This window comes from Anomaloglossus baeobatrachus, chromosome 4 (assembly GCF_048569485.1).
Source record: "Anomaloglossus baeobatrachus isolate aAnoBae1 chromosome 4, aAnoBae1.hap1, whole genome shotgun sequence".
Taxonomy (NCBI): Eukaryota; Metazoa; Chordata; class Amphibia; order Anura; family Aromobatidae; genus Anomaloglossus; species Anomaloglossus baeobatrachus.
The window spans coordinates 335,218,208-335,238,050 of NC_134356.1; the positions used below are offsets into that span (position 1 = coordinate 335,218,208).

The following is a 19,843-nucleotide window of genomic DNA, read 5'->3' on the forward strand; positions in this document are numbered from 1 at the left end:
CCATTTTTTGATGATGAATTGAACAGTTCGTCAAGAGATGTTCAGAGCTTGGGCTATTTTTTTTTTTATATTCTAATACCCTAACCCTGCTTTACTCTTCTCTACAACCTTATCCTTGACCTGTCTGGTGTAATTTTTATGATGTTGTTTGATCCCCAATGTTCTTTAACAAACTTCTGAGGCCTTCACAGAACAGCTGTAGTTATACTAATAAGCAACTACACACAGCGGGACTCAATTTACTAATTAGGTGAATTCTGGAGGCAAATGGTCACTCGTATGATTTCCTGTACACTTCACAAATACTTGGTAATTAGTGTCGGTGTTGATATATCACATAAAATCTTAATAAAATACATTTATGTTTGTGGGTGTAATGTGAAAAACGTGGAAAAGTTCAATGGGTATTAATACTTTTTCAAGGTACTGTATAAAACAACTGTTATATCCTATCTCAGATATGGGAAACTTTGTATTCACTGAAAGCAGTTTTACTTGTGAATTGAGAATTTTGAGAATAAATGATCAGATCAGGGGGAGAAAGAAGTAGGTTCCTCTAGAAAGATATATTACAAAGTCTCTGATTGTTACATGTACTAATGACTTATGAAAAAGAAAGGAAAGTGACAATTACTCTTTAAAGAGAACCTGTTAGCATGATTTTGTATGTTAAAATAAAGGCATGGCTAGAATGTTGCTGTTATACAGATCAAGTCAATACCTTTAACGTAGAAATCCGCTTTATGGCTGTTGTTTAATCCGTATTTGAAGTTTTCGGGTAATAAGATTGATGCGCACAGGGTCGGGACTGCCCACTGGGTCTTCTCCCCCTGCCCCGGCCCTTCTGCCTGCCTCTGGTGTTTGCATGACAGGCCACTGCTTTGTGAGGGATCTGCCTTCTGGGTTAAATTTCACACTGGAGGGGACCGGAGCAGGAGCCGAAGACCATTATGGTCATGCCTCTACTTTAACTTCGGAAAATCATGCTGACAGGTTCCCTCTAAACGACAAGCCAGGAATATATACACGGCCCAGTTCCCTGAAGCAGTGGCGATATCCTAACACATAACAATGATGATAAAATAGATAAACACAGCAAGTTTTATATGGTGATGGGTGAAACCTCATTTTTCACTTAATGTAGGTACTACAGATAGAAAGATAGATTATATTCAATATTAATCTTGTAACACTCAATGGTTATATTTCTAGTATATAGAGCATATCATAGAATATTGAGCCCCAACTGTAAAAATAAATGCAGACTGCTACATGAACCACCAGGAAAATCATCTTTTACTATTGAAAAACTAAATAAATTCTTACCTCTCGTTGAAAGAAATTCCATGCATTGGTCAACCATTGGTATCTGGGTAAACCATAGTTTGGCATTCTTGATTTCAAACTAATCATATCCGACCACTGAATTACAGCCTAAAATACCAAAATATTCAATATTTAATTGACAGATACTTCTCAGGTTAGACTATGAAATAGGCCGACAATCATAAAATATTATATTACCAATTTAAAATCCAACACATTGACTGGCTGCATTCGTACTTCATTCACGTAATTTCAGGACATATCAATACCCTTTGCTTTTTTTTTTTTTTTAACTTAAAGAGTAACCATCATTTCAACTTTTTTTCCACAAAGTAGTACACGTGAAGACAACAAAATATGTATTATATCTTATTAGAGATATCCACTTCTTTCTCCCCCTGGACTGGTCTCAAAATTTTCAATCGACAGGTAAAATCAGTCTTCAGAGAATATAGGCTTTCCTTTTTCTGAAATAGAGAAGATGGTGGTTCTAAAGCTCTAGTGAGAGCTATAACTATCATATACGGAGAACATGCAGTGGTATCTGCCAGTCTCTCTAGCTCCTTCCTCCAATCTCCATCAAATCTTAAAAGCACCAAGTGTCATCTCATATCTCAGTAGCAAAACTGTCAACTATTATTGGTGTGTGCTTTATCCCCACAATAAGTACAGCTCTCATGCATTCTTAGCATGTCCTATGTCCTACATTTATTGACCTATATACAGGGGCGTACATAGAAATCATGGGGCCCCATAGCAAAAGTCTGAATGGGGCCCTCCCACCGATAAAAAAAAACCAAACAAACAAAAAACAAACAAAATATTATCATAATAATCATACATGTTCCTGGGGTTGGCATGCATTACTGAGGGCAGCTTATAGTCAGAAATAACACATACTACTACATAGTGTTACGGAACAACACCCACCATATAAAGGTTTGCAATGTATTATTACATTGCAAAATAATGCCGCCACACCATGACCAAATATCACCACATAGAGTCTGAATATAACCACCGTCCTGTTACTGAGCAAAGGCCACTGCACCAAGACCAGTGGGTTCACACCACAAATCCCTAAAAAATCTGCAATATGTGAACTTGGCCTAAAGTAGGGATGCCCTTCTTCGTGCCCCTCACTACACACAATATAAATTTTCACATCTGTCTCCCCCATTTAATGGTAAGGATTATGACTCTTTATAGCCATAAGGGTACTTTACACGCTGCGATATCGGTACCGATATCGCTAATGAGCATACCCACCCCCGTCGGTTGTGCGTCACGGGCAAATCGCTGCCCGTGGCGCACAACTTCGCTAACACCCGTCACACGGACTTACCTTCCCTGCGACATCGCTCTGGCCGGCGATTCGCCTCCTTTCTGAGAGGGCGGTTCGTGTGGCGTCACAGCAACGTCACACGGCAGCCGTCCAATAGCAGAGGAGGGGCGGAGATGAGCGGCCGTAACATGCCGCTCACCTCCTTCCTTCTTCATTGCCGGTGGACGCAGGTAAGGAGATGTTTGTCGTTCCTGCGGTGTCACACATAGCGATGTGTGCTGTCGCAGGAACGACGAACATCGTACCTGCAGCAGCAACGATATTTAAAAAAGGAGCAACGTGTCAACGAGCAACGATTTTTACTGTTTTTGCACTCGTTGATCATCGCTTCTTGGTGTCACACGCTGCGATGTCGCTAACGGCGCCGGATGTGCGCCACTAACGACGTGACCCCGACAATATATCGTTAATGTTGCAGCGTGTAAAGCACCCTTTAGGATCTATACTAAAACTCTGCAAAGTACAGGGATAATACACACACACACACGGCACAGCAATGGGGCAACACACACACAGTGATGGCACAGCACAGGGGCAACACACACACACACACACAGAGTGATGGCACAGCACAGGGCAGTTTTTCTGTAGTGCTACAGGCAGACGTTTGTATATTATAATATTCACCTGTTCCTGTGATGTGAGAGATGATGATAGTGGCTCAAGCCTCCCTCCTGCACTTCCTGTGAGTCTTCCTGGCTGCTCCTCCTGTCCTCTGCTTTTTCTTTCTATTCCTTCTGTTCTCCGCTTCTCACTGTTTTTTCTACTCTCTGTTTGCTTTTCTCGCTTTTCTGTGGTCTCTACTCCTTTTTCACTCCTGCACTGTTTTCCTTTTCATCATTTCATTTTCCCGCCGCTGTACTGAACAAGCTCCGCCCCTCTCCTGATTGACTGTTCTCCTGGCATCTCTCACTAGAAGAAACTACTGCCTGGCCACTCCCTCCTCTTTAGCACTGTGTGGGCGAGTCTGAATCTCTAAATTGGCCAGTCTGCAGCTATACAAACAGTGCCGGCTCCCAGCGGCATTAATCAGCTGCTTGGTGACGGCCCCGGGGGCATGATGCATGAAAGTGAAAATGCACACACTGTGGGCAGCCACCCCGGGCCCCTCCAGCCAGGGCTGACACCAGGAATTTCCGGGCCCGATACTGACAAAAGTTTCGGGCCCCCTTCAGACTCCACCACAGCTCCGCCTCTACCCCTCGAACTTTCGGCAATAGAAAAAATTGTTTCCAGCATCACGTCCAAGAAAAGGTTAAAAAACAATTTTATTCCATAAGGTTAAAACCAACACTAGGTTGGATGGACGTCCACGAAGTATAAAACAATGTCTGACGCGTTTCACACCTAAAAGAGGTTCTTATTAGTCTTAGACATATCCTGATGGAATTGCACAAGTAAGCTATGTAATAAAATTGGTTTTAACCTTATTTCTTGGCCATGATGCTGGAAAAAAGTTTTGTTCTAATGCTGGACTTTGCCTCATCGAACATGGAGCTGACCTCCCTGCACCGTCTCACAGAGAGAGGACCCAGGTGATGCCTTTACCGGGGGAGCTGAGATCCTCCTTAGCATACTGACCTCCAACCTTCCACAATCCACCATCACTCTTGGAAAATCTCCCATTCTGAAAACAGTCCTCACCAATCAAACATTGACCGCTAGGCGTGATTTTGACAGCCCGAAAAAAGCTGCAGGCACCATTTTTTAGGTCATTAAAATGACGAACCCCAGACAGAATCGTCAGCCATACACAGTGCTGGCCAAAAGTATTGGCACCCCTGCAATTCTGTCGGATAATACTCAGTTTCTTCTTGAAAATGATTGTAATCACAAATTCTTTGGTATTATTATCTTCATTTAATTTGTCTTCAATGAAAAAAAAAAAAATTGTCATAAAGCCAAATTGTATATAATTCCACACCAAACATAAAAAAGGGGGTGGACAAAAGTATTGGCACTGTTTGAAAAATCATGTGATGCGTCTCTAATTTGTGTAATTAACAGAACCTGTAACTTACCTGTGGCACCTAACAGGTGTCAGCAATAACTAAATCACACTTGAAGCCAGTTGACATGGATTAAAGTTGACTCAACCTCTGTCCTGTGTCCTTGTGTGTACCACATTGAGCATGGAGAAAAGAAAGAAGACCAAAGAACTGTCTGAGAACTTGAGAATCCAAATTGTGAGGAAGCATGAGCAATCTCAAGGCTACAAGTCCATCTCCAAAGACCTGAAAGTTCCTGTGTCTACGGTGCGCAGTGTCATCAAGAAGTTTAAAACCCATGGCACTGTGGCTAACCTCCCTAGATGTAGAAGGAAAAGAAAAATTGACGAGCGATTTCAACGCAAGATTGTGCGGATAGTGGATAAAGAAACTCGACTAACATCGAAACAAGTTCAAGCTGCCCTGCAGTCCGAGGGTACAACAGTATCAACCCGTACTATCCGTCGGCGTCTGAATGAAAAGGGACTGTATGGTAGGATACCCAGGAAGACCCCACTTCTTACCCCGAGACATAAAAAAGCCAGGCTGGAGTTGGCCAAAACTTACCTGAGAAAGCCTAAAAAGTTTTGGAAGAATGTTCTCTGGTCAGATGAGACAAAAGTAGAGCTTTTTGGGAAAAGCCATCAACATAGAGTTTACAGGAAAAAACAAAAAGAGGCACTCAAATTAAAGAACACGGTCCCTACAGTCAAACATGGTGGAGGTTCCCTGATGTTTTGGGGTTCCTTTGCAGCCTCTGGCACTGGACTGCTTGACCGTGTGCATGGCATTATGAAGTCTGAAGACTACCAACAAATTTTGCAGCATAATGTAGGGCCCAGTGTGAGAAAGCTGGGTCTTATTCAGAGGTCATGGGTTTTCCAGCAGGACAATGACCCAAAACACACTTCAAAAAGCACTAGAAAATTGTTTGATAGAAAGCACTGGAGACTACTAAAGTGTCCAGCAATGAGTCCAGACCTGAATCCCATAGAACACCTGTGGAGAGATCTCAAAATGGCAGTTTGGAGAAGGCACCCTTCAAATCTCAGGGACCTGGAGCAGATTGCCAAAGAAGAATGGTCTAAAATTCCAGCAGAGCATTGTAAGAAACTCATTGATGGTTACCGGAAGTGGTTGTTCGCATTTACTTAGCTAAAGGTTGTGCAACCAAGTATTAGGCTAAGGGTGCCAATACTTTTGTCTGGCCCATTTTTGGAGCTTTGTGTGAAATGATGATTTAATTTTTTTTTCATTCTCTTTTGTGTTTTTTCATTGCAAGCAAAATAAATGAAGATAATACCAAAGAATTTGTGATTGCAATCATTTAAGAAGAAACTGAGTATTATCCGACAGAATTGCAGGGTGCCAATACTTTTGGCCAGCACTATATATATATATATATATATATATATATATATATATATATATATATAATCTCTACTGTATGTGTGTCCACTATAGGAACCCGCACCGTCTCATTTACAATCACAATATTTTGCACAGACACCTCATGTGACTCAGGGAACGTCATAGACTATTTTTTGAGGGGAAAATTTAACCCCGTGCTTTAGGCTGGGGCCACACAGGGCACTAGTGTGATCCTTGCATGACACTCTGCGCACGCTGGGAGCACAGCAGGAGCCGAGTGTCATGCGAGTGTCACTGCGACTGAGCTCCGATCATGCGATTGGACCTCAGCTGCAGGGGACAGGCCGGCACTGACGAGGGGAGGGCCAGTGCTGCGGAAGGAAGGGAGGGATTTATCTCCCTCTCTCTTCCATAGCCGGCTATTGCCATTCTCGCACTGCACTCATGGTACACCGGTGTAACGCGAGTGCAGTGCGATTTTTGAATGGGTGCGAGAGAAAGAGTCTCGCATTGCACCCGCAGCATGCTGCAATTGTTTTCTCGATCCGATTGGGGCCGAGAAAATAATCGCTCATGTGTGCTAGCACACAGGCTAATATTAGTCCGAGTGGAATGCGATGTTTTATTGCATCCAACTCGCTCCGATTTTCATGCCGTGTGTCTAAAGCCTTAAGGCCGCTTTACACACTGCGATATCGATACCGATATCGCCAGCGTGCGTACCCGCCCCCATCGCTTGTGCGACACGGGCAAGTCTCTGCCCGTGTCGCACAACATCGCCCGGACCCGTCACACGGACTTACCTCCCCTGCGACGTCGCTGTGACCGGCGAACCGCCTCCTTTCTAAGGGGTCGGTTCGTTCAGCGTCACAGCGACATCACAGCAGCGTCACTGAACCGCCGCCCAATAGAAGCGATGGGGCGGAGATGACGTAACATCCCGCCCACCTCCTTCCTTCCGCATTGTGGCCGGGACGCAGATAAGGTGAGATTCCTCATTCCTGCGGTGTCACACGGAGCGATGTGTGCTGCCACAGGAACGAGGAACAACTTTGTTACTGCTGCAGTAACGATATTTGAGAATGGACCCCCATGTCACCGATGAGCGATTTTGCACGTTTTTACAACGATCCAAAATCGCTCGTGTCACACGCAACAGCATCGCTAAAGCGACTGGATGTGCGTCACAAATTCCGTGACCCCAACGAAATCACTTGAGCGATGTCGTAGTGTGTAAAGCCCGCTTTACAGTTACTCTCCAAAAAAATTCCTTACATTAAAGTCAAGCTAGTGGTGAGGTCATTCATAGGAGCTGTGATTGGTTATTATAGGCAACAAAAGACATTGCTAGTGTAAGAAGCTTCTGTGTGAGGTAATATGATATCGGTGGAGAGACGGATAGAGACAGACAGGGAATGAGAAAGAGAGAGACAGCGACAGACAAATAGGGAATGAGAGAGACAGACAGATAGGGAATGAGAGAGAGAGAGATAGATAGGGAATGAGAGAGAGAGACAGACAGATAGGGAATGAGAGAAAGACAGACAGATAAGGAATGAGAGAGAGAACCAGAGACAGACAGATAGGGAATGAGAGAGACAGACAGATAAGGAATGAGAGCGAGACAGACAGACAGGGAATGAGAGATAGAGGCAGACAGGGAATGAGAGACAGAGACAGACAGGGAATGAGAGATAGAGAGAGAGAGACAGATAGGGAATGAGAGAGAGAGACAGACAGGGAATGAGAGAGAGAGGCAGACAGGGAATGAGAGACAGAGACAGACAGATAGGGAATGAGAGAGAGACAGACAGGGAATGAGAGAGAGAGACAGACAGATAGGGAATGAGAGAGAGAGACAGACAGATAAGGAATGAGAGAGACAGAGACAGACAGATAGGGAATGAGAGAGACAGACACATAGGGAATGAGAGAGAGAGACAGACAGATAGGGAATGAGAGAGAGACAGACAGATAGGGAATGAGAGAGGGAGAGAGACAGGGAATGAGAGAGATAGGGAATGAGAGAGAGACCGGGAAAGAGACATACTGCAGGGAAAAAGAAAGACAGAGACATCCAGACAGACAGACTACATGCACAGTTACACACACTATACATTACCTCATCTTGCAGTTTCTGATCAGTGAAGAGGAGAGAAACCATGGGGACTTGCACAGAGGCTGCAGCATCTGAACAGCAGGACCTGCATGTTCATTGGTCATGTGATCAGGCACATGATTAGTTAGATGACAGGTCCTTCAGCGTAGCCTCCATAGTACATTTTCCTGCCCTGCACCGATCACATAGATCAGTGCAGAGTAGGAGAGAGGACAGCTCTCTATGAGCGACTTGGGCCCCCTCATTGCCCTGATGGCAGCCCCGCCCCCTGGGGCCCGGTGAACTGAGGGATGAAAGGGAAGGAGCCTGGGCTGTCGGCGTCCGGGCCCCCCCTCCTGCCTCCAGCTCACGGGCCCCATAGCAGTGGCATGGTCTGCCTCTATTGACTATACGCCACTGCCTATATATCATTGTGTGCATATTCACTTGTTGTCCTGCTATTATGGTTGCTGCACCATAACGCATCCACTCGGTGAGGAATCTTTTGAGGTGTACATTTGTGTGTGTATACTTTTTTTTATATAACTGATTATTTATTAATTTTTCACCATAACATTACAGGTATATATCACTCCAAAAAAATGCATACAGAAATTCAAAGCAAACCATGTAACAAATATAGTAAAGACAAATTGAATTGACAAGACAATGAAAGAGGAAAGAGCCAGGGGGGTTGATGATATTGTTTGCTTTAATTACCCTTATTAAACAGTCTGAGCCCAGTATACATCCCACAGATTCCATGTTGTTTCAAAACATTCAGACGTGTTATTTATTAAAGCTGTGAGATGTGCCATACCTCGAATGTTCTGCACCCGAGAATGTAACTCACTGAATGAAGGAGAATGAGTCAACTTCCAGTTCCTTGCTATTAAACATCTTACAGCTGTAGTTAAATGTGGAAGAATCTGTTGGGTCCTACTTCCAAATCGAAATGGGTGGATATTAAGCAAGTAGAATTTAGGGTCTAATTAAGTGTGGAGGCCTGCAACCTCAGAGATGAAATTTTTGACCTTATACCAAAACCTTTGTATGGTGGAACACTCCCAACAGAATAGTTAAGTCTCAATCATTGGATCCACACCTCTAATTGGTTAGGAATATTAAGATTAAGTTTTTGCAAGAACGAAGGAGTGTGATACCAGAACATAAGTAATTTATATTGGTTTTTCTTTTTCGTATAAGAGGTTGAGGTCTTAGCTGCTCTTCTTCAAATCCCCTGCCATATACCAGGAGAAAGAGACTCACCCAAGTAACCCTCCCACCTGGCCATGTAGGAGTGCCTCGGAGGCTCTTCTGGACGTGGGACAAATAAAATCTTATAAATGTCAGAGATAAGACCCTTGGTCTATACTCCTGCCCTAGAAAGCCCCTCAAAGCGAGTTGGTGCAGAGATAACCAAGGAGGAGTACAGAGACTGCATATAATGCCGAATTTGTAAATATGGGAAGAAAGAGTTTCAAGGCAGGTTGTAGCTTGATTGTATTTTATTAAAAGGTAACAAGGACCTAGAGGGACCATCAACTATATCAGCAAAACAGAAAAGTCTTTAATTGAACCATAACTTATTTGGACTCCCCTTAAGCTATCTGGAACTTTAAGATTAAATAAGAAAGAAATAAGTGGGGAGTGTTTCGACTTCAATGGCTAACTGAATAGATGGTAATAATATAGCAAGCTTTTGAGACTACTCAGCTCTCTTCATCAAGCTCAGTATAATACAAAATCTGAAGAGTCACATATTTATACACAACAGGAAAAAATACAAGTTATGTGAAGCAGAACTATCACTATGGCAAGGGGGCAACCTGTTGTGGCCATAAATACTGCAGCAGTTCATAAATTCATTTATACTGAGCCTGATGAAGAGACCTGAGTAGTCTTGAAAGCTTGCTATTATTACCATCTTTTCAGTTAGCCGTTAAAAGGTATCAACCACTGAGGACTCTCAGTTCTATTTTTTTTTTTTATCTCTACTGGCTAACACGGTACAAAGATATATTGGACTTCAATGGGAATTTTTCCACACATGTATCCCAATTTTTTTTTGTGAAAGCTATTGTTCCCAATGTATGAGAGCTGGGTTTATTTGAGGTAGTTGCCCATAATTAAGAGTTTAGATGCACCGGTGCTACCCACAACTTTTCTATCTCCATCCACCTAGAGTATGCTCTAGGTGCAGACCAGGCCAGGATGCATCTTAAATGAGTTGCCCAATAATAGTTAATGATGTCCGGGACACCCTATCTACCTCTCTCTACTAGCTAGCATAATCTTTTTTTTTATTCTGTGCCTCCTATAAGCCCAGATAAAATAGATGATAGATGACTGAATATCATTTAAGTCTCCCGAGGGATCGCAACTGGCAAGGTCTTAAATAGTTATAAAAGCTTTGGCAGAATAGCAATTTTAACAGCTGATATTCTCCCAAAAAGAGATAATGGTAAGTTATTCCATTTATTAAGTAGTTGTTTCAATTCTACAAACAGTCAGGGGGGTAAGTCTGTTTGAACAATAAGTTGTAGCTAGAGGTTAGTTGAACTCCTAAATATTTCAGAGAGATATCTTTCCAATAGTATTTATAATTGCTTTTTAAGGAGCTCAATAACCTGACTGGAATAATAAGAGGAAGGGCCTCTGTTTTTGATTTATTAATTTTATAGCCAAATAGCTGACCTAACTGTCTTAAAAGTACATGCAATTAGGGGAGGGTGTTATACGGTTGGGTCAGAGTCAATAGCACATCGTCAGTGAGTAAAGATAGTTTAAATTCTTTATCTCTAACCATTGCTCCTTTAATATCTGGACTAAAGTGGATAGCCACAGCCAAGGATTCAATACACATGACAAAGAGCAACGGAGAATGGGGGCAACCTTGGCGGTTTAGTCCATCAAGACCATGGGGGAGAAGAGAAAAAAACATTCAACACCTCCTTGTGCGAGACCTCCTTAAGAGAAGATAAAGCTTCTGTAGTAAGTGAAAGAAGATTGCACTTTTGGAGAAAGGCATGTATGATCCCCCTCCTCTCAACTGGATCAGGGGCCAAATTGCTCAGGAAATTATATAGTTTAGATAGGTAACCTTGAAAAATATTTACAATTTTAATGGTATCATATTGTTCCCTTTTCATCTCTGAGTGCATATATTGAAGACAGACTATCATCTCGGAGCTTGTGTGTATACTTTTAATGTTTCAGATAAATTTGATGGGAATAAAGTGACAAAGTATGGAAAAGTATCATTCTGGCAAGTAAGAAATCTGAAAGGTAGCGCTTCAATATCAATATTGTTAGTACAGAAAAATCTCTCTAAAGGAACCTGTCAGTATGACTTTACTACTGATACTAGTGATATGGCTATAGAGGTCCTTGTACCACAATAAAATAATACATGTTGGTCCCTAACAGATGAATTTGGGGACTATTCCGAGCTGCACATCCACTAGTATAAATGATTTGACAATCCACCAACCTTTAGGGCGTCCCAGAAAGTGGTGCGATAGTTCAAATACAAATTCTAGCATCCTCCAATATGGAATCCTTTATCTTACTAAATATTTCCCCTTTATTTTTAAACTTCCAACAAAAAAGTACATAACTTAGATTACCTTTATCGTTGATAAGTCGCACCAAACTGGTAAAAATGGTATTAATTACCGATTTAGTGTTTATTATCCATTGTTGAGGAACATTTATAAATTCTAAACTCTGTTTAGGAAGTTGATTTCGAAGAAAGCAGTCCCTGTATTAAATACCACACTTTACAATGAAGCAAGGATGTCATCAGAGTACGGCCCGATATACGCTGAGACTGATGATGGAGAAAATAATCTCTCAATCTTCTCCGCATCTGTGATCCGATTCTCACATGAGAGAGAATCTGATCACAGTAAAATGACACTCTGAGCACGCTCATAGAGAAGTTTCTCTCACATCGGATGCTATACGCTAGTGAGACCCTCGCCTTAACTTGACTTTATATTCACATATAGTACTATCACAAAAGGAAGTACATACCTCACATTTTTGTAACTATTTTATTATATCTTTTCATGAGACAACACTGAAGATATGACACTAAGTATTCAGTGTGCAGCTTGTAGAACAGTGTAAATTTGGTGTGACCTCTAAATAACTCACCACACATCCATTAATGGCTAAACCACTGGAAACAAAAGTGAGTACACCCCTAAGTGAAAAAGGCCAAATTGTGCCCAATTAGCCATTTTTCCTTCCTTGTGTCATATGACTCATTAGTGTTACACAATCTCAGGTGTGAATGGGGAGCAGGTGTGGTAAATTTGGTGTTATTGCTCACACTCTCTCATACTGGTCACTGGAAGTTCAAAATGGTTCCTCATGGCAAAAAATTTTTCTGAGGATCTGAAAAAAGAATTGTTGCTCTATTTAAAGATGACCTAGGAAATAAGAAGATCGCCAACACCCAAAACTGAGCTGCAGCACAATGACCAAGACCATACAGCCGTTTAACAAGACATATTCTATTCAGAACAGACCTCACTATGGTCAACTAAAAGAGTTGAGTACATGTGCATCATATCCCGAGGTTTAGATATTAATGGCTGTATGCTGTTATTTAGAGGGCACACCAAATTTACACTGTTATACAAGCTGTACACTGACTACTTTACATTGTATCAAAGTGTCATATCTTCACTGTTATCCCGTTAAAAGATAGAATAAACTATTTCCAAAATGTGAGGGGTGTACTTACTTATGTGATATACTGTACATATTGTGACATGTATCTTTATACATAGCTCTATTACCTTATTTAGACGCTTTTTCTTGACTTGTTTAGATTGTACAATTTCTATATGTGCCCAGCTTCTGGTTGCCCCACCTCTTTGGATTCATTTACATTTTTAAAATACTTTTTATGTGATACATTTTCAATAACGTTTGTGATTATTTTCACATTATATTGACATTACTTGGTCATTATCATGCCTCTTTTATGGGTTTGTTGAATATTTGATATTAGTTTCTATTTTATGCTTGTATTCCAAAACTCCAAAAGGTATCCAGGCTATTACTGTGTGCATGATGAAAGCAGGTAATGCTTTGTAGGAATCATTTCTTTATATTTCACATACTGGAGAGGGGTTGTGGTAGGAGGGAGTCTGGGGTTATGTTGTTTGCTTATTTGTGGGTTTTTTTTGTTGTAATTCTATTGAAAAATATTAATAAAGAAGTTATCTGATGAAAATAAATAATACATGTGCTGCAGTAATTTGATGTGACAATCCTGAGAAATCATGCTTGTAACCACATGCAGAAAAACCTGGATGGGCATTGGGGGTATGTCAACGCACTTGAAGAGCATCATCACATCCTTAATGAACATTCATACTAGTTATAAGGAACATACACAAAAAAAGGGTCTTTTAAATTACCGTATTGTGACCAATACAGAACTACCACTAGTTCCAATCGTAAATTCATCCTAAAAAAGATTCCTTTTCATTCCATGTGAAAGTATTGGACTGGGAGTCTGGGAGTATGTGTCTTTGTATTAATTTATTGCAGCATTTTTGCATGTGTGATGCTGTGCCTTTGTGAATGATGTAGAGTCTCTTCACGTTGGTACCAGTGAGGGTTTTGGGTATTGGTGTCAATATTTAAGTCTCATTTAAACATGATAGAATAGTATACACAACCTTTATTACCTTGAGAGCCACATTCAGTTTTTAGAGATACTCAAGGACCACATCCAGCGGTACCCCTCTCATTTGTACCATAACATCAAGAGCCCCACAGTCCAGATATATGGACAGCCAAAGCTTCTTACATACATACTTACATCAAGGAGTTCCCACTCTACCCTCAGTTATTCTCACATCAAGCACATTCACCATACTATTGCACCCAGCTTCAAGCATTACTGGCGGTATCATCCTATCTTTAGTAATTACTGTCCCCACTAATAGACATGAAACCCGATCTGATCTTCTGTGCAGGTCTCACAAGTCACCATTTGGAGACTCTCTCTTCATAGAGGGTTCCTGGATATGGGGCTAACCATAACGCTGTTGGACAGCCGCGAGCCACATGCGACTCCTGAGCTACAGGTTAGAGTACTAGAGTACACTATACTGAAGTGACTGACAAGTGAATAATTCAAGTATTGCTTCTCATATTACAATTTCACTTTAAAGAACTAAATCAGACTCTTGATATCGCATCCATATACAACACTGTATGGCGTCAAATCTTCCATTCCTCATGTAGTTCCTGGTAGTTCAAGGACTACATTTTAACCCTTGTCTGGTACAATGGGGTCAATCTGATCCCATGCAGATTTATTCAACTAGTGATATTTTTTCATGGTACTAGACAAGGGTTAATGCTGACAGTATTAAATGTTATAGACCGTGCAAAAAAACCTCCTATTCCATCACTAGCATTTTTGTGCAGCAAAACTATAGAAAACTACTGAAGGATTATAAAATCACACAGTAACGTATATGGGAAAACCCCAGAGATCTGTAACTCTATAGCGCTGTACTCCTTATCTGAAATACTGACATAAATACATTGCGGTATTGTATTGCAAAGCATGGGGTGTACAGAAAATATACAGTAAATCAATATGTTTTCCAGCACCTTGGGACTGTTAAAGACACTTGATATGTTCATTTTGGCTTCTTTGTGTCCCATAAATAGTAAGGAGGACAATGGGAAAGCCTCAACACCTGCCCTACACAATGCTCTAGAATTGCAGACAGATATTAATTACATGTAAATGCACTACAAAATGCAAATATATATGTCATAAATCAAAATAGGGATTCACATCAATGGTACTATACACAAAAAAGGAAGTGTATGACCAAAAAATAATTATGTCATAAAATATATTTTTATTGCTTCAAAGAATTAAAAAAAAAAAAAAGTGTATTAAAATGATGGGTGTCAGAAGGGGGTATCAATATATATTCTAGTATTCTATTCATCGCACAATAGATGGATATACAGTGGCATGTAAACGTTTGGGCACCCCTGGTCAAAATTACAGTAATGGTGAACAGTTAAGCAAGTTAAAGATGAAATCACTTCTAAAAAGGCATAGAGTTAAACATGACACATTTCCTTTCTATTTTAGGTAAAAATATACAGATATATTTTCATATTTACCTTTTTAAAATTACAAAAAGCAAAACAGGCTGATGCAAAAGTTTGGGCACAATTGGAGATAGCTTTGACCAAAATTTCAGACCTTAATTAGCCTGTTAGCATTATGTCTTGTTCACTATCATCATTAGGAAAGACCAGTTTATGCAAATTTCACAGCTTTAGGCCCCCTTCACACGTCCGTGAAACACGTGCGTGTTTGGTCCGTTTCCGTATATACCGGAGACACGGCCAAACGTGCACCAATGTTAATCTATGATTGTGGTCACACGTGCGTTATTTCATTATGTCCGTGTTTGCGTGTCCGTGATCCGTATGTGTTTGCGTTTTGCACGGATGCATGTCCGTTATCTGCACGGAGCACGCACACGTGGACACAATGAAAGTCTATGGGTATGTGCACACACGTTAGTAAACACGTATGCATCTACCTATAGTCCGTGTCCGTTTGGTGTTTTTATTTCTAGTGATGTCGGCTATTCTTTCTATTTCTGTGTATGTCGGTCAATCTCCCTGAGTCCGTCGGTCGGTCTCTCTGTCGGTCTCTCTGTCTGTCTGTCCTTCTCTCACAGTCTGTCGGTCAGTTTCCCCCCCCTCTCATACTTACCGTTCCCCGATCACCGGCGCGGCGCTGCACGGCAGTCACACTGCTGCGGCGGCTTTTACTATTTTGAAAAAGCCGGCCGCTCATTAAACAATCTCCTATTCCCTGCTTTCCCCGCCCACCGGCGCCTATGATTGGTTGCAGTGAGACACGCCCCCACACTGAGTGACAGGTGCCTCACTGCACCCAATCACAGCAGCCGGTGGGCGTGTCTATACTGTGCAGTAAAATAAAGAAATAAATAATTAAAAAAAACAGCGTGTGGTCCCCCCCAATTTCAATACCAGCCAGATAAAGCCATACGGCTGAAGGCTGGTATTCTCAGGATGGGGAGCTCCACGTTATGGGGAGCCCCCCAGCCTAACAATATCAGCCAACAGCCGCCCAGAATTGCCGCATACATTATATGCGACAGTTCTGGGGCTGTACCCGGCTCTTCCCGATTTGCCCTGGTGCTTTGGCAAATCGGGGTAATAAGGAGTTAATGGCAGCCCATAGCTGCCAATAAGTCCTAGATTAATCATGTCAGGCGTCTATGAGACACCCTCCATGATTAATCTGTAAATTACAGTAAATAAACACACACACACGAAAAATCCTTTATTAGAAATAAAAAACACATACATATACCCTGGTTCACCACTTTAATCAGCCCGAAAAAGCCCTCCATGTCCGGCGTACTCCAGGATGGTCCAGCATCGCATCCAGCGCTGCTGCATGGAGGTGACAGGAGCTGCAGAAGACACCGCCGCTCCGGTCACCTCCACGCGGCAAATGAAGACAGCCGCGCGATCAGCTGAGCTGTCACTGAGGTTACCCGCGGCCACCGCTGGATCCAGTGACAGCGGGTAACCTCAGTGACAGCTCAGCTGATCGCGCTTCTCACCTCAGTTGCTGTGTGGAGGTGACCGGAGCGGCGGTGTCTTCTGCAGCTCCTGTCACCTCCATGCAGCAGCGCTGGATGCGACGCTGGACCATCCTGGAGTACGCCGGACATGGAGGGCTTTTTCGGGCTGATTAAAGTGGTGAACCAGGGTATATGTGTGTGTTTTTTATTTCTAATAAAGGATTTTTTATGGTGTGTGTGTGTTTATTTACTGTCACTTACAGATTAATCATGGAAGGTGTCTCATAGACGCCTGACATGATTAATCTAGGATTTAGTGGCAGCTATGGGCTGCCATTAACTCCTTATTACCCCGATTTGCCAAAGCACCAGGGCAAATCGGGAAGAGCCGGGTACAGTCCCAGAACTGTCGCATATAATGTATGCGGCAATTCTGGGCGGCTGTTGGCTGATATTGTTAGGCTGGGGGGCTCCCCATAACGTGGATCTCCCCATCCTGAGAATACCAGCCTTCAGCCGTATGGCTTTCTCTGGCTGGCATTAAAATTGGGGGGGACCACACGCCGTTTTTTTTAATTATTTATTTATTTTACTGCACAGTATAGACACGCCCACCGGCTGCTGTGATTGGGTGCAGTGAGACACCTGTCACTCAGCATGGGGGCGTGTCTCACTGCAACCAATCATAGGCGCCGGTGGGCGGGGAAAGCAGGGAATAGGAGATTGTTTAATGAGCGGCCGGCTTTTTCAAAACAGTAAAAGCCGCCGAAGCCGTGTGAATGCCGTGCAGCGCCGCGCCGGGGATCGAGGAACGGTGAGTATGAGAGAGGGGGGGGAAACTTCAGTCACTCGGGGGATTAGCGGTCACCGGTGAATCTTTCACAGGTGACCGATAATCAGTACTCGACACAGACAGAGCCGCGGTATGAGGATGAAGTCGGGTGAAGTTCACCCGAGTTAATTTTCATCGCGCAACTCTGTCTGCTGTCAGCCGACATTTATAAACGACATTGTGCATCACACACACGGACATTACACACGGACATTACACGTACACATACACGTTAATTCCACACGCACACACAGACGTTCTACACACAAACACGGCTAGCATACGCAATTCACACAGATGCCACACGGACCATAAAAACGGACACAAAAACGGGAGACGGACCCGAAAAACGGCCCATAACACACGTGCGTGTTTTTCACGGACGTGTGAAGGGGGCCTTAGAAAAACCCAGGCTCCATTCACCTTGTGCCAGAAAGCAGCAGCCATGGATTCTTCTAAGCAGCTGTCTAACACTATGAAAATAAAAATAATAGAAGCCGACAAAGCAGGGGAGGATTATAAGAAGATAGCAAAGCGTTTTTGAAGATGCCCTATCCTCAGTTGGAATTGAAATTAAGAAATGCCAGTTAACAGGAATAGTGGAGCTCAAGATAAGGTCTGGAAGACCAAGCAAAATGTCAGTGAAAACAGCTCAAAGGATTGTTAGGCTATGTGCACACGCTGCTTTTTATTGACGCTGCGTTTTTGTGCGCTTTTGGCCGCTAAAAACGCACAAAAACGCACCCACGGCGAAAAAATGTGGCAAAAACCGCATGCGTTTTTACCGCAATTTGGTGCATTTTTGATCTCTGCGTTGTGCAGCATTTTTCCAATGCATTGCATAGGGGGAAAACGCAGAAAAACGCAGGAAAGAATTGACATGTCCATTTTTTTTTAAGCTCAAAAACGCAGCTTAAAAAAAAAGTTGTGTGCGGACAGGAAAAATGAAAACTCATAGACTTTGCTGGGGAAGCAAAGTCATGCAGTTTTGAGGCCAAAAACGCACCCGAAAAACGCGCAAAAACGCCGCGAAAAATGCACTGTGTGAACTTACCCTTAGAGAGGCAAATCAGAACCTCCGCTTGACTGCAAAAGACCTTCAGAAAGATTTAGTAGACTCTGGAGTTGTGGTACAGTGTTCTAGGGTTCAGAAACGCCTACATAAATATGGCCATCCTCTAAAGCTGGGTTTACACACTGCAACATCTCAAACGACATCGCTGTAACGTCACCGGTTTTGTGACGCAATAGCGATGTTGTTTGCGATGTTGCAGTGTGTGAATCACATCAGCGACCTGGCCCCTGCTGTGAAGTTGCTGATCGCTACAAATCGTTCAGGACCATTCCTAGGTCCTTTGTTTCCCGCTGTGCAGCATGCATCGCTACAAAGTTTCAGTGTGTGAAGACTTTGCAGCGACTTTGTTAGCAACTTCCCTTTCAAAAAGCTGCTTATCAACGTCCCCAACAACCAGCTAGGTCGCTCTGCAGGTCCGGATCGCTGTTGCGTTGTTGGCCAGGTTTGCCTGTTTGACAGCTCACCAGCGACTCACCAGAGACTTAGGGAGGTCGCTGTTACGTCACAAAACCGGTGACGTAACAGCGATGTCCTTTGCGATGTTGCAGTGTGTAAACCCAGCTTTAGAGTCATCAGAAGAAAACTTCTCCTGCATCCTCACCATAAAATTCAGTTAGAAGTATGCAAAAGAACATCTAAACAAGCCTGATTCATTTTGAAAACAAGTCCTGTGGACTGATGAGGTTAAAATAGAACTAAAGTCAATAGAACTGAGGACAATGATCATAGGCCTGTGTGGAGAAAAAAAGGCACAAAATTTCAGGAAAAGAACATGTCGACAACCTTTAAGCATGGGGGTGGATCAATCATGCTTTGTGGTTGTGTAGCAGCCAGTGGCAGAGAGAACATTTCACTGGTAGAGGAAAGAATGGATTCAGTTAAATTTAAACAAATTTTTGATGCAAACATAACACCATCTGTAAAAAAGCTGAAATTGAAAAAAGGATGTCTTCTACAAATGGATAATGATTCTAAACACAAGTCAAAATCCCCAATAGACTACTTCAAAAGGTGCAAGCTGAAGGTTTTACAATGACCCTCACAGTCAACTGATCTGAACATCATTGAAAATTTGTGGCTAGAGCTCAAAAGAGCAGTGCATGCAAGATAACCCGGGGATCTCACTGAACTGGAACACTTTTCCAAGGAACAATGGATGGAAATCCCTTAAACAAGAATTG

General features: G+C 42.5%; 1 protein-coding gene across 3 annotated transcripts in view; it reads right to left on the reverse strand.

Annotated features, from left to right (window-relative positions):
- TSPAN12 (tetraspanin 12) overlaps nucleotides 1-19,843 on the reverse strand; it is a 281,046-nt gene that overhangs the window by 62,284 nt on the left and 198,919 nt on the right. For all 3 annotated transcript variants that reach the window (XM_075342523.1, XM_075342525.1, XM_075342522.1), the window contains one exon: nucleotides 1,327-1,434. In XM_075342523.1, coding sequence (XP_075198638.1) covers nucleotides 1,327-1,434 — 108 coding nt within the window. The remainder of the gene's footprint in view (nucleotides 1-1,326; nucleotides 1,435-19,843) is intronic.